General features: G+C 40.2%; 1 protein-coding gene across 1 annotated transcript in view; it reads left to right on the forward strand.

Annotated features, from left to right (window-relative positions):
• HSD17B4 (hydroxysteroid 17-beta dehydrogenase 4) overlaps nt 1–13,583 on the forward strand; it is a 388,773-nt gene that overhangs the window by 169,801 nt on the left and 205,389 nt on the right. Inside the window, exons 10-11 of the mRNA XM_089673464.1 lie at nt 2,583–2,607; nt 6,710–6,838. Of these exons, the coding sequence (XP_089529590.1) occupies nt 2,583–2,607; nt 6,710–6,838 (154 nt within the window). The remainder of the gene's footprint in view (nt 1–2,582; nt 2,608–6,709; nt 6,839–13,583) is intronic.

A 13,583-nucleotide genomic window follows, 5' to 3' on the forward strand; every position in this document is an offset into this window, starting at 1 on the left:
TCCAACGGGAGGAAAACCATGTGAACCTTCAATAGGGTCATGGAGTGCTAAGGCTCATTGATGTATGTGTGGAATGACAGCTGGCTTGTGAAGCTCAATCCAATAGAAGAGCTACTGTAGCTCAAACTGCTGAAAAAATGCTGGTTCTGCTAAAATAAAAAAAAAAAAAAAAGAGTATGAACACACTGCATTGCAGTGTGTTGAGATTGGGATTACATAGCTGCAGAGCAGTCATGGTGCCCTTGCTGGTCAACAGCCAAAAGCTCCTACAATGGGCACATGGGTATCAGAACTGGACCATGAAGCAATGGAAGAAGGTGTCTCTGATGTGTGGACATGACCTCATAATTCTCCAGATCTCAGTTCAGTTGAACATCTGCTGGATGTGTTGGAAAAACATGTCAAATCAATGAAGTCCCACCACATAATTTACAGGACTTAAAGGAGCTGCTACTGATGGCTTGATGCCAGATACCACAGCATACTTTCAGAGGTCTAGGGGCATCCATATCTGGTTTGGCAGCATATGGGGAATCTATACAATATTAGGTGGGTGGTCATGGTTTATGCTAGATGTACATATGAATATACTGATCAGCCATAGCTTTATCCCCACTGACAAATTAAGTGAATAACATTGATTATATAATGTTACAATAGCATCTGAAAGTCAGTGGAATACATTAGGCAGCAAGTAAACATGTCATCCTTGACGTTGATGTGTTAAAAGTAGAAAAAATGGGCATCGCAGTATATATACACGCACACTATAATAAAAATAAAAGGTTTATGTCAATGAGTCACAGGCTTGCCAGGTTGTGTCTCGATGAAATAACAAAATAAACCTTATCACTGAATGTTCACCTTTCTGGCCCCATAAGTGCCTAATTTTTTTGGATTATACATATTTCATGCTTTGCTAAATATGGTATATACAGTTGTGTTCAAAATAATAGCAGTCAGACATCACTAACCTGATCAATCACTGTTTTTGGTAGAAATTATATTTCTATATGGCAAATAATTTACTAGCAGGTATAGTAGAGTAATAGAAATCCAACAGACCCAACAGTCATGACACGCATGCTGCTGATTCCGTGGAATTGAATCACTAATTGAAAGGGGCATGTTCAAAATAATAGCAGTGTGGAGTTCTATTAGTGAGGTCATTCATTCTTTGAAAAACAGGTGGCAATTATTGCCCTTATTTAAGGAAGGAAGGCAGCAAATGTTGTACATGCTGGTTACAGTGCATTTCTCTCTGAAATTCTGAGGAAAATGGGTCGTTCCAGACATTGTTTAGAAGAACAGCGCCCCTTGATTAAAAGTCAAATCATCCTGGGCTGGAATACCTGTTCACAGGTGCCAGAAGTTGGTTGACTCCATGCAATACAGATGTACAGCAGTTCTCAGAAACAGTGCTTATACAACTAAATATTCATTAGGTGAGTCAAAGGAAAGCAAAATCTTGAAACATTTTTCAGTTTATATTGTGAATGTTTGAGTTTGTAAAGAAGAATACAAACACTGCTATTTTTTTTGAACAGTCTAATATTCACTTTTCTTCAATTTTTTTTAGAGGAACAAGACAAATTTGTTATTTTTCTTCATGTTTTGATTTGGAATAGAATGTGTAGTGTTCCCAATGCATTTGTGTGTATGGAAATAAAAGCTATTAGGATTTTGAGCTTTATTCACTTTTTTCAACACACTGCTATTATTTTGAACACAACTGTATGTGATAAAATGAATAGATTAAAGAAAATCATAACATAGGCTGGCCTTCTGATTTTGACAGAGAATCGATTAAAAAGAAAAAGTGACTTGCATATTGAGGGCACGTTCACACCACAGTGTGTTATTGTTGAGCATTGCAACATGCACTGCGCCGCAAAGTAGTGTTAAGAAATGTTGCAGTGTTGTTTCCCCCTGTTTCAACTGTGAAGCAGTACAGTGCATTATATTGCAGTGTGCCCAAATGTTGTATGTTCCAATTTTTTTTCACCGTAATGAGGTGAACTGAAGCCACAGAAAATAAGCCTTGTTCTTACATTGGGACTGTGTTGGGCAATGCAGTCCAACACCTCTGGGGTGACCAAGCTTTGAGAGCGATGTACTGCAATATCGGCTTGCATGCTACATGTTCATTCTGTTTTGTTCTCCTTGAATGTATAGCACTAAATTGCAGTACATAAATGCCAGTAATATTATTTTTGGCTTTTGGTGTATTCTAACATTACTCCTTATCTACTCTTGACGCTATAGTGGTATTCATTCTCTGTATGTTTGTGTTACCCCCCCCCCCGTATGTTTGTGTTACCCCCCCCTTTGTAGCAATGAAAAATGCTGCAATGCTATCAATAACTGTTGGATAAGCCCCTGTTTTTGACCAGGCTTACAGACTAATGTCCAGATTACATATAAGCTTGGTTTGTTTTGTGCCTGACACAACCTTTTATTATTGGCTATCCTTTCTCTAGCTGTTCTATTATAGGGAATGGGGTGCAAATCCTCTTTACATGAGTTAAGTTGTAAATAAGATTAGAGATGAAACAAATTTAAACTGTCTTGTCTTTCTACAGGTTGGAGCAGGATGGATTGGAAAATGTGAGTATTTCTGAAATAGTGCTTCTCTCCTGGGTATTCGGTATTACTGAAAAAGATGAGAATTTTCTACTTGAAAATATATATGGAAAGGAACAGAAAATAATGTGGCTGAAGAGCAGTGAATACTATTCAGGAATCTTGCAATGATGCTAAAGTCAGTTTACCTTAATAATTTTAAGCCGTTTTTTACACTTTTACAAATACACTTTAGTAGACGGTACACCCATGACACATGTTTTGTAGAGCATTAAGGGTTTTCTACTGCATATTAGAAGCTCTTTGCTTTCAGCCTGTCTCTTAAAATCTGTACTCAGCCTTACATAGCAGGTAGAGAGAAATCGTTATTTGTCTGACCCATTCAGCTACAAACATGTTTTTTGCCACTGAAGCAGTTATGGTTACTCTGGGAAACATGTAAATGAGCCTAAGACCTCCTGCACATGGACACCTAAAATCGCTGTGTTTTTAGGCATTCAGGTGTTTTTCCCTTATTGGTCTAACTGCAGCGCATTGTTTTTAAGGGGCCTGTACACACAGGCCTGTAAACTTGCACAGTGTGTAAAAAAAAACAAAAAAAAAAAAAAAAACAAACAAAAAAAAGTTATAAAAGTCTGTGTTGCTGGACAGTTTTGTACTTGCATATATACACGTATGACAGAACCCAAGAAAAGCTAGAAGAATTTGTGAACACAAGAAAACACATTTATTATACAGCCTGATGTTCATACATCAGTAGTGAGTGCAAGTACTTTGAGAATCCACTTCTTTACCGATGATGTAAATATGATGAATTAGTATGCAGTGTTTCATATTTGCTTGATTTAAAACTAAATGAAATATTTTCAGTCCCAAACATAAATACATGAAAAAATACACTTCTCTTTTAATCGGAATTGTGTGTAATGCAGTGCCCCTTGCTTCAGGCAGAATCTCAAATGTGCCTCTGGGAGGCTTAGTTTCTTTATTGTTGTATTTTTGTGAAGTGCAACTTCCTTTCCCTATCGTTCTGACTCTTCAAATTATGATATCACTTATCCAAAAAATGGTTTTGTTGAATAATTCTATCACCGGATAATATTTTATTTATCAGAAAGTGAAGAAATCTCTTAAAGTGATGTTAATGGCTATGGGATTTTTACTTTGATTTTTTTAACACCTAATTCACAAAACTATTTTTTACTACATAAAAACAGATACATTTGTGTGTTATGATGGCTTCATCTTTTCAACTGCTAGTAGCCGGTAAAATGCTAGTCACTGTCTGGTCCCCATGGTTTTTCTGTCAAGAGCACCATATAAAAATATCCTATTTGTGTTCAGACACTGTGGCTTGTAGTTTAATGTTAAAATCATATTCCAGAATGTTTCTTTCTTCTTCCTTCCACTCTTGGGTCTTCCTTAATCTGCAAATTCCAGCTCCCTTATTTCCATTTTGTTTATCAATACCCAAATTTAAAAATAGAATTAGGGCTGCTGTTCTGAATCACAGGGCCCCGCACAGCCTTCCTGACTGCCTTTCCTCAAACTGTTGATTTGGCCACTCCTAATGTTGCCGCTATCTGTCTGATGGATTTGTTTCGATTTTGAAGCCTCACAGTGGTCTGTTTCACTTGCATGGACAGCTCCTTAGAATGCACGATGTAGGTTCACAGCAATAGATTCCAAATGCAAAGACTACACATAGAATCAACTCCAGACCTTTTACCTGCTTAATTGATGAAGAAATAACCAAGGAGCAGCCCACACCTGGCCATGAAACAGCTTTTGATTCAATTGTCCAATTACTTTTGGTCTCTTGAAAAAGGGGGATGGATAATCTTAAGAGCTGTAATTCCTAAACCCTCCTCCAATTTGGATGCACATACCCTCAAACCTGAGAGTGTGCACTTTCAGCCCATATCCATTATATAATTATAGCTTGAATATGATTTGGTGAATACCTGAAAATAACTAAAATTGTGCCTGTGCCCTCATATATGTGGACCTAACTGTAGATTCCCAACCCTTTCTATGCAGCCTTAACTGTGCTGCAGGTGAATGAACAGGGTGGGTCCTTTACAGCTCATTCACAATTTGAAACATACAGTGCACAGCATAAATGAGTACACCCCAACAGATTTGTCAGAAAACCTTTACTTTTTCCTTTCAGAATCAACATTTTCTATGGGACACTGTATTACAAAATACTCCCACAAACACGGGGGATTGATTGCAAACAAGATTTGTTAATTTATACACACAAATTCATTCAGGACCATGTTGCAAAAATGAATACACCCCATCTAAAGTGAACCTTGTATAACTAATTAAAGCAACAGTGCTGCTATTCAGGCATCTCATTGAGCCTGCAGGTACTTGTGTTAATCTGAAAATTTACCCTTGTGGAACCCCTTTGAACCAAAGCCCAGGCTGTACGTGTAGCGTAGACTTCTGGCTAAGTCAAGATTAAACCCTACCCTTGTCTGGTGTTTAGTGCAACCTCTTGTCATTCAATTGTAAAAATACTAGAACTTCAGAGGGCAGTAGAGCAGTAGAACTTGTCAGCGGTGGACAAGCGAGGACAAGGCTTAAATGACAAATTCAAGAAGGTCTATTGGCAAAACCAGCTGTAGTTGTCAGATGAGGTGAGGGATTTTTTTTAAAATCAAGAACTTGTCCTTTAGGCCTTGTGCACACTGGCCTCCTGAATTTAGCTTTTCTAAATACAGGAGAAGTCATCTGGAAATCAACAACTTTTATACTTCTCAGAACATATTTACCCTTAGTTTAAAGCAGGTTTACACTCACAGCTAAACTGCCCGCACCTAAACACAAGTAAATGCACGGTGTGAACTTGACCATTGAAAAATGATTGCATGTTTTCATATACATTTGTAAATGTCCTCCAAATGCATATAAACCTATGTTTTACGGTGCAAGTGTGAGGGAGTCCTCAATCGAGACGTGAGCAGAAATTCAGATCTGATGTACAGACTAGGTTTAAAATGCAGGGAGCTCCATAGAGATTAATTTAAAGGCATACACAGGTAGTTGAGGCACCACAAGGTGTATGCACCTAAAGCAGAACTAAACACTGCAATGCTTGCACTTCAATGATCTGATGGTTTTGGCCATCGTTCTTGGCCAGCACAGATCGTTCACGAGTGCACCATGCCGGGAATGTACCTTGAGCTGTGCATGCACAGCTTAGTGGACATTCTAAAGGAGACTGTGAACAAGCAGGTATGTCTCTTCTACAATAAAAAGTCTGCCTGCTCACAATTTCTTAACAGTTTAGTTCCACTTTAAGAATTTTTGTTACTCTAATAATGTTTTAGGTCAAGTTATGTTCCCTTTAAGATGAGAAATTGGTCAGCTCCACTTTTAACATAGTTGCCTAGCTCTGGATTTCCCTTTTTTCCCTGACACGAACTATAATATATTTTCTTTCTTTACACAATATACCTATCAACAGTAACACTGGCCCTTGCAAGATATCACGAGCCGACTAAACTAATATTAAGTGTTGGGACTTACCACAATGGCAACCTTAAAAAGCATTGAAGTGCAGCACTATTTACCTTTTATACTACATATAAAAACGTCTTGAGGAGAGCATCAGTCATAAATCTTCGATGCTTTTACATTAACTTGTCGTGCTCAGCTTGTTTTCAAACCTGTTCATTATCTCCTATGAAGACTATAAGTTTCCACTATCACAGCTCCAGCCTGCAAAGGATGCACCCTGTCTTTGTTATGCTCCACAACATTTCACTTTCATTCTGCTGGTGTCTGCAGGGCCAGCCTTTCAGAATGAAATGTAATTTTGCTTTTTGGAGACAGGTTTTTGTGCTTTCACAAAGAGAATGAAAACCTTGCGTGCTTATATTCATTTTGGACCGAAAGGTCTCTTCCCTTCTGAGCCACAGAGCTTTGTAGTATAGGAAAAAATGGCGAGACCTTTTCTGAATCTGTTGGCAAACAAGATGCAGTTAGTTTTGAACACTTTCAACATCCTTTAGAAACTATCCTTGAGAAGTAAGTTTATTCTGCATGTCTTCATACTCTTTGCCATCACCTTGAGGATGCTGATCAATATTTTCTATTCCCTTGTTGTAATTAGTGCGATGGGAAAGAACTGTCGGTGCCATTATCAGACAGAAGAATCGGCCAATGACGCCTGAAGCTGTACGTGATGAGTGGGCAAAGATTTGCGATTTCGATAATGCCACTAAGCCACAAACAATTCAAGGTAAACATATATAAATCAGGCTGCAAAATCTTGTTTAGGCCAACTAATGACTGGGAGCTGGTCATCGTGGTTAGAGGAACTGTTGCAAAATATGAATTATCCAGCTTATAAACCATGTATAATAAGTGGATAAATGTGCTTTACCAGTTTGTCCCCAGATAGCTTGTTATTCCTCTACTGGGCTCCACCCTCTTTTCTCTAAAATAACATAAAGACAAATAAAGCGGGTCATTAACACTCTGCATGTCATCACCACCTCAGCCACTCCTGTGACAATCATGTTTCACTGCTCTAAGCACATGAGTGTTATATTTATGAAGCAGTAATTGTGACTTTTCCTAAACATTCACTGCAGGTGAATCCGTCATCTAATCAATCAACCTAAAACCCTTGCAGTATTACACCTGAGGTTGAGGTTTGGTAAAAAGTAAAAGGCACTGTTTTATAAATATTCACCTTTTGCCTACCTAGTTTAACCAGTTGAGAACAATGGATGTGCTACACACGTCCAAAAGATTTCATTAAGAGGATATGTGCAACCTGTCCAGTTCTTCTGTCTGGTGTATCTTCTCTCCCAATTGCCTGAAAATTGCTGTGTAAATACAGCAGCTTCAGCTGTCAGGAAAAAAAAAATCTGACTCAGTGTTTATCAACACTGTTCAGACACTTTGCTACTTTTGGATCTACTCTGTTGCATTCATCTGCAGAAAAAAAAAAGAGATGAGCTTCAGGCTCTGCTCATAATGGTGCAATTTCTGATGTGACTTGACTCCCACAGAGTGTGATGACAAGGGAGATCACATTATGTTCAAGCATGCTGGTTCAAATCAATGCGACTCTGTGATGCAATTTTGAAAAAGGTTTCTGTGCTACTTTCTTGCAATTTCGCTTCATAGAATATGCTAGCCACATCTGAACTTACACTGTGCCAAGTGCAAAGTTTGGTGGAGGGGGGATTATGGTGTGGGGTTGTTTTTCAGGGGCTGGTCTTGGCCCCTTAGTTCCTGTGAAGGGAACTCCTTAGGGCATCAGCATACCAAGACATTTTGGACAATTTCATGCTCCCAACTTTGTGGGAACAGTTTAGGGATGGCCCCTTCCTGTTCCAACATGACTTTGCACCAATGCACAAGGAAGGTCCAAAAAGACATGGATGAGCGAGTTTGGAGTGGAGGAACTTGACTTGCCTGCACAGAGTCCTTACCTCAACCCGCTAGAACACCCTTGGTATGAATTAGAGCAGAGACAGCGAGCCAGGCCTTCTCGTCCGATATGTGCTTTACACGCAATTTAATGGCAACCCAGTCTTCGTACGTATTGAATCTGCCCACCCTTTGCAGCTATAACCGCTTCATCTCTTCTGGGAAGGCTGTCCACAAGGGTTAGAAGTGTGTCTATGGGAATGTTTGACCATTCTTCCAGAAGCGCATTTGTAAGATCAGGCACTGATATTGGACGAGAAGGCCTGGCTCGCTGTCTCAAATCTAATTCATCCCAAAGGTATTTTATCAGGTTGAGGTCAGGACTGTGTGCAGGCCAGTCACGTTCCTCCACCCAAACTCTCTCACCATGTCTTTATGGACCTTGCCTTGTGCACTGGTGCGCAGTCATGTTGGAACAGGAAGGGGCCATCCCCAAACTGTTCCCACAAAGTTGGGAGCATAAAATTGTCCAAAATGTCTTGGTATGTTGATGCCTTAAGAGTTCCCTTCACAGGAACTAAGGGGCCAAGACCAGCCCCTGAAAAACAACCCCAAAGCATAATCCCCCTCCACCAACCTTTACACTTGGCACAGTGTAAGGTCAGATGTGGCTAGCATATTCTATGGAGCGAAATTGCAACAAAGTAGCACAGAAACGTTTTTCAAAATTGCACCACAGAGTCGCATTGATACTATTTTAGTTTTTTATTTTTACTTCCACCTAAAAGTTTCAGTTTGTTGTTCAACTGAGTTGTACAGTTTATAGGTTACATTAAAGGTGGAAAAAGTTCTGAAATTATTTATCTTTCTCATTATTTTACATCACAGAAACCTGACATTTTAACAGGGGTGTGTAGACTTTTTATATCCACTGTATATACTGCTAAAAAAAAATAAATGAATACTTTTTATAGCATCAAGTCAATTAAACTCCTTGGATAGTGATCTAGTCAGTTAAGTAGCAGAGGGGAATGCATTGGGCTAGGTTCAGTGTTATTACTGGTAGCATGAGGTGATACCTGGACCCTACGAAGGCTGCACAAGCAGTCCAATTCCTCCAGGATGGCACATCAATACGTGCCATTGCCAGTAGGTTTGCTGTGTCTCCCAGCACAGTCTCAAGAGCATGGAGGAGAATCCAGAAGAAAGGCAGTCATTCTGGGAGAGCTGGACAGGGCAGTAGAATGTCCTTAACCCACCAGCGTGACCGGTATCTGCTCCTTTGTGCAAGGAGGAACAGGGTGAGCACTGCCAGAGCCATACAAAATGATCTCCAGCAGGCCACTGGTGTGAATGTCTTTGAACAAACAATCAGAAACAGATTTCATGAGGGTGGCTTGAGGGCCCAACGTCCTCTAGTGGGTGTTGTGCTCACTGCCCAGCACCATAGAGCTCGATTGGCATTTGCCATTGAACACCAGAATTGGCAGGTCCGCCACTGGTGCCCTGTGCTTTTCACAGATGAGAGTAGGTTCTCTCTGAGCACATGTGACAGATGTGATAGGGTCTGGAGAAGACGTGGAGAATGCACAGACCTCTACAGGCTAGACAATGGCACCCTGACTGCCATTAGGTATCGGGAAGAAATCCTTACACCCATTGTCTGACCCTACGCTGGTGCAGTGGATCCTGGGTTCCTCCTGGTGCACAATGCCTGGCCTTATGCGGCGGGAGTATGTAGACAGTTGCTGGAGGATGAAGGAATTGATAGCATTTAATTGCCCCCATGCTCGCATGATCTACATCCAATAGAACACCTCTGGGGATATCATGTTTCGGTCATCCGATGCTGCCAGGTTGCACCTCAGACTTTCCAGGAGCTCAGTTGATGCCCTGGTCCAGATCTGTGAGGAAATACTCAAGGACACCATCCATCGTTTCATTAGGAGCATGCTCCAACATTGTCAGCATGCATACAAGCACGTGGGGGCCATACAAACTACTGAGTACCATTTTGAGTCACTGCAATGAAATTTCAGCAAAATGGACTAGCCTGCTGCATCATTTTTTCACTTTGATTTTCAGGGTGCCTTTGAAATCAGTCCTCTGTAGGTTGATAATTTTCATTACCATCAAAGGATGGGGCACTGTTACTTTTCTAACACAAATTCCCAGTCCATATCAGTATTGATATCCAGCATATTTAAAGATCATGGACCCAATAAACTATTGGTGGCATAGACTGAAAAACTACTACAGGGAATTTGGCTACGATTTTTCACAGACCATGTATTTGACAAGTGGGCATCTCAGGTGAAATTTGCATTGCTGATTCATGGCAGATGTATAATATTACACAGCTGATTCATCCTGATCCACCCTAGTTTAAAATGTAATCAACAATGTTAGAGCAAGATATTCTGCTAACAGCTGTAACAAGGTTGTTCTTCTGAGCCCTGTGGCAGAGATGATCATACACTGATCAAAATTTGTCCGGTCTCAAATTTGGTAACCCATAGATATTCTCAATTTTGTGAGATTTTATGATTTTCAGTTATATGTGCGCAGTTGCACTTTTTCATGACTTTCTGTGTGTGTGTGGCAGCACTAACTATATCCTTTCTGTACCAGCCGCTGCTCTAATCAAATATATTACACTTTAAACAACTGAGGCAATGTAATGTGTTTTTCGGGATGCATGCAAACTCAAATCAGATTGATGTACGTGAACATTTAGGGGCTGCGCAAGTTTTGCCTACTTCAGACGTAGTCTGCAAAGTGTATTGAGTGCTGTGATGCAGTGCAAACGCTTAACAGGCACTTAAAACTGATGCAGAAGAAATTAAGCTTGGTTGAGTTGATGATTTCTGAACCCACTAGTACACAAATATGTAATAAGCCTTGCAGGGTGACCATCATATATTTCAGAATAACTAATTGAAGGAGAGCTTCGGTATATTGCCAGCTGTTTTTTTTTTATCTCTGATTTTGATCTGTTAATGATTTTTCCTCAGTTTTTGCAGCTGAAGGGACTGTCTGCAAACCGGCTAATCTACTAAGCCAGACAAGCAGAATAGTCAGTTGTCTGTGCCCACCTTTCTTTAACCACTTGCCCTCCAGATGATTCTATCCTCTTCTTGACCAGGCCATTTTATTCTATACCACAGTACATTATTTTACCTGACAATTGTGGGGTCATGCAACACTGAACTCACATGAAATTTATATAATTTTTTTTTTTACAGAAATAGAGCTTGGTGGTGCTTTGCCACTGGGATTACTTTTTGCACTATAAATGACAAAAGACCAACAAATCCCCCCCCCCAATATTTTTACTTTCTGCTATAAAACATAAGTAATAAAAAATCAAATGTATTCATAAATTTAGGTCAAAATGTATTCTGCTATATATTTTTGATTAAAAAAAAAACACCATTAAGCGTATATTGATTGGTTTGTGCGAACGTTAGTGTTTACAAACGATGGGATATATGGTGGAAATTTTTATTTATTTATTATAATAGTATGGCGGCGATCAGCAGCTTATAGTGGGACTGTAATAGTATAGCGGTCAAACTGACACTGACACTTTGTGGGAACCAATGACACTAATACAGTGATCAGTACTAATAATATACACTAATGCTGTATTAATGACACTGGTTTGGAAGAGGTTAATATCTAGGGGCGATCAAAGGGTTAAGTGTATGCCTAATAGTGCTTTGTGTGTGTGCTGTGAAGTGTTTTTACTAGGGGATGAGCTGCTTTTTATTCCCTTCTTTGCATGGAAACAAAAATCTACACATCCACACTGACAGGGCAGAGCTGTGTATTGTTTACATTGACAGAGCTCTGCCCTGTCTTCCTCCTTGCCAATTAGGGGGTTCTGGTTGTCAATCATTGGCCGGGACCCACTGATCGGCTTGTGCGTTATCTAATTACAGCACAGGCAGGGCAATGGACGTGCGCGCACACACACACACCCTACCCGTAAGAGCTGGATCAGGTACTAAGTATGTGAACCAGAGCAGGAGAGCCGCCTTGCCGCCACATATCTGAGTGATGCTGTTGGCAAGTGGTTGAAGAGTAACTGCACTTTTGCTGACAAAAAAATATCTGGGTGATCTATGTACATTGCAGAGATTTTAACAAACTTTGTTGCAGATTCCTACCTTTTGATATTCTGAAAATATAGCTGCTTGTCTGTGTCCATGTGCAAAGCGAATCTGTAGAACAGTGGTTTCAGAATTATCAGTCAGCTGCTGCACCTCCAGGGCTCTAATGAGGAAAGTGGCAGGGTCCCTTTAGACGTGATTTTGCTTATCTCACCATTTTTGTTGCAGGGGATGCCCAAAATCTGACTTGCATGTTCGTGTAGACTTCTGGGAAATCAGTAAGCCAGTCACTCAAGTAGGAAATTACATTTTCAGGGGGTGTTCTGAATTGCATTTTACTGAAGATTACAGTGCTGCAGATTATTTGTTTTTTATTTGCTAATTTTTTTACCACGAAAGTGGAGCTACCCTTTAAAATCATTGGGAGTCAGTGAAATGTTGTCTGTGCTGTTCTCTACTACACTGCTCAAAAAAAATTAAAGGAACACTTTAAAAACACATCAGATCTCAATGGGGAAAAATATGCTGGATATCTATACTGATGGACTGGATAATGTGTTAGGAATGTAAAGATCCCCCATTGTTTACGTTCAGTCCTCTGTAGGTTGATAGTTTTAATTTCCATCAAAGTGAAAAAATGATGCAACACGCTAGTCCATTTTGCTGAAATTTTATTGCAGCAACTCAAAATGGTACTCGGTAGTTTTTATAGCCCCCACGTACTTGTATGCATGCCTGACATTGCGTTCCTCTATGGATATGCCTCCCCAGACCATCACTGACCCACCACCAGCATAACGTTCTCTGCGGCTTCTCCAGGCCTTTTCACATCTGTCAAATGTGAACCTGCTCTCATCTGTGAGAAGCACAGGGCACCAGTGGCAGACCTGCCAATTCTGGTGTTCAATGGCAAATGCCAATCAAGCTCTATGATGCCAGGCAGTGAGCACAGGGCCTACTAGAGGACGTTGGGCCCTCAGGCAACCCTTATGATTTCTGTTTCTGATTGTTTGTTCAGAGACATTCACACCAGTGGCCTGCTGAAGGTCATTTTGTAGGGCTCTGGCAGTGTTCATCCTGTCCCTCCTTGCACAAAGGAGCAGATACTGGTCCTGCTAGTGGGTTAACCCTTTGAGGACCAAGGGATGTATTTGTCCCATGTTTTTAATTGCGTGTATCATCTGATTAAGAACTTTAAAACTCTTTGTTTTTTGGTTTGAGTCAAAATATTAGTTTTTATCAACAAACAACAAATGGATCTAGCTTTTTGCCAATTATTTCATGAAATGGCTTAGTTACAGCAACTGAAGTGTACGAACTTTAAAAACAAAAAAATTGATTCTTTTGGCGTTCCAAAATCTTACGGTCCTCAAAGGGTTAAGGACCTTCTACGGCCCTGTCCAGCTCTCTTAGAGTAACTGCTTGTCACCTGTAATCTCCTCCATGCTCTTGAAACTGTGCTGGGAGACACAGCAAACCTTCTGGCAA

Source organism: Staurois parvus, unplaced genomic scaffold, assembly GCF_062004578.1.
Source record: "Staurois parvus isolate SC_StPar_1 unplaced genomic scaffold, SC_StPar_1.0 ptg000004l, whole genome shotgun sequence".
In the NCBI taxonomy this organism is placed as follows: Eukaryota; Metazoa; Chordata; class Amphibia; order Anura; family Ranidae; genus Staurois; species Staurois parvus.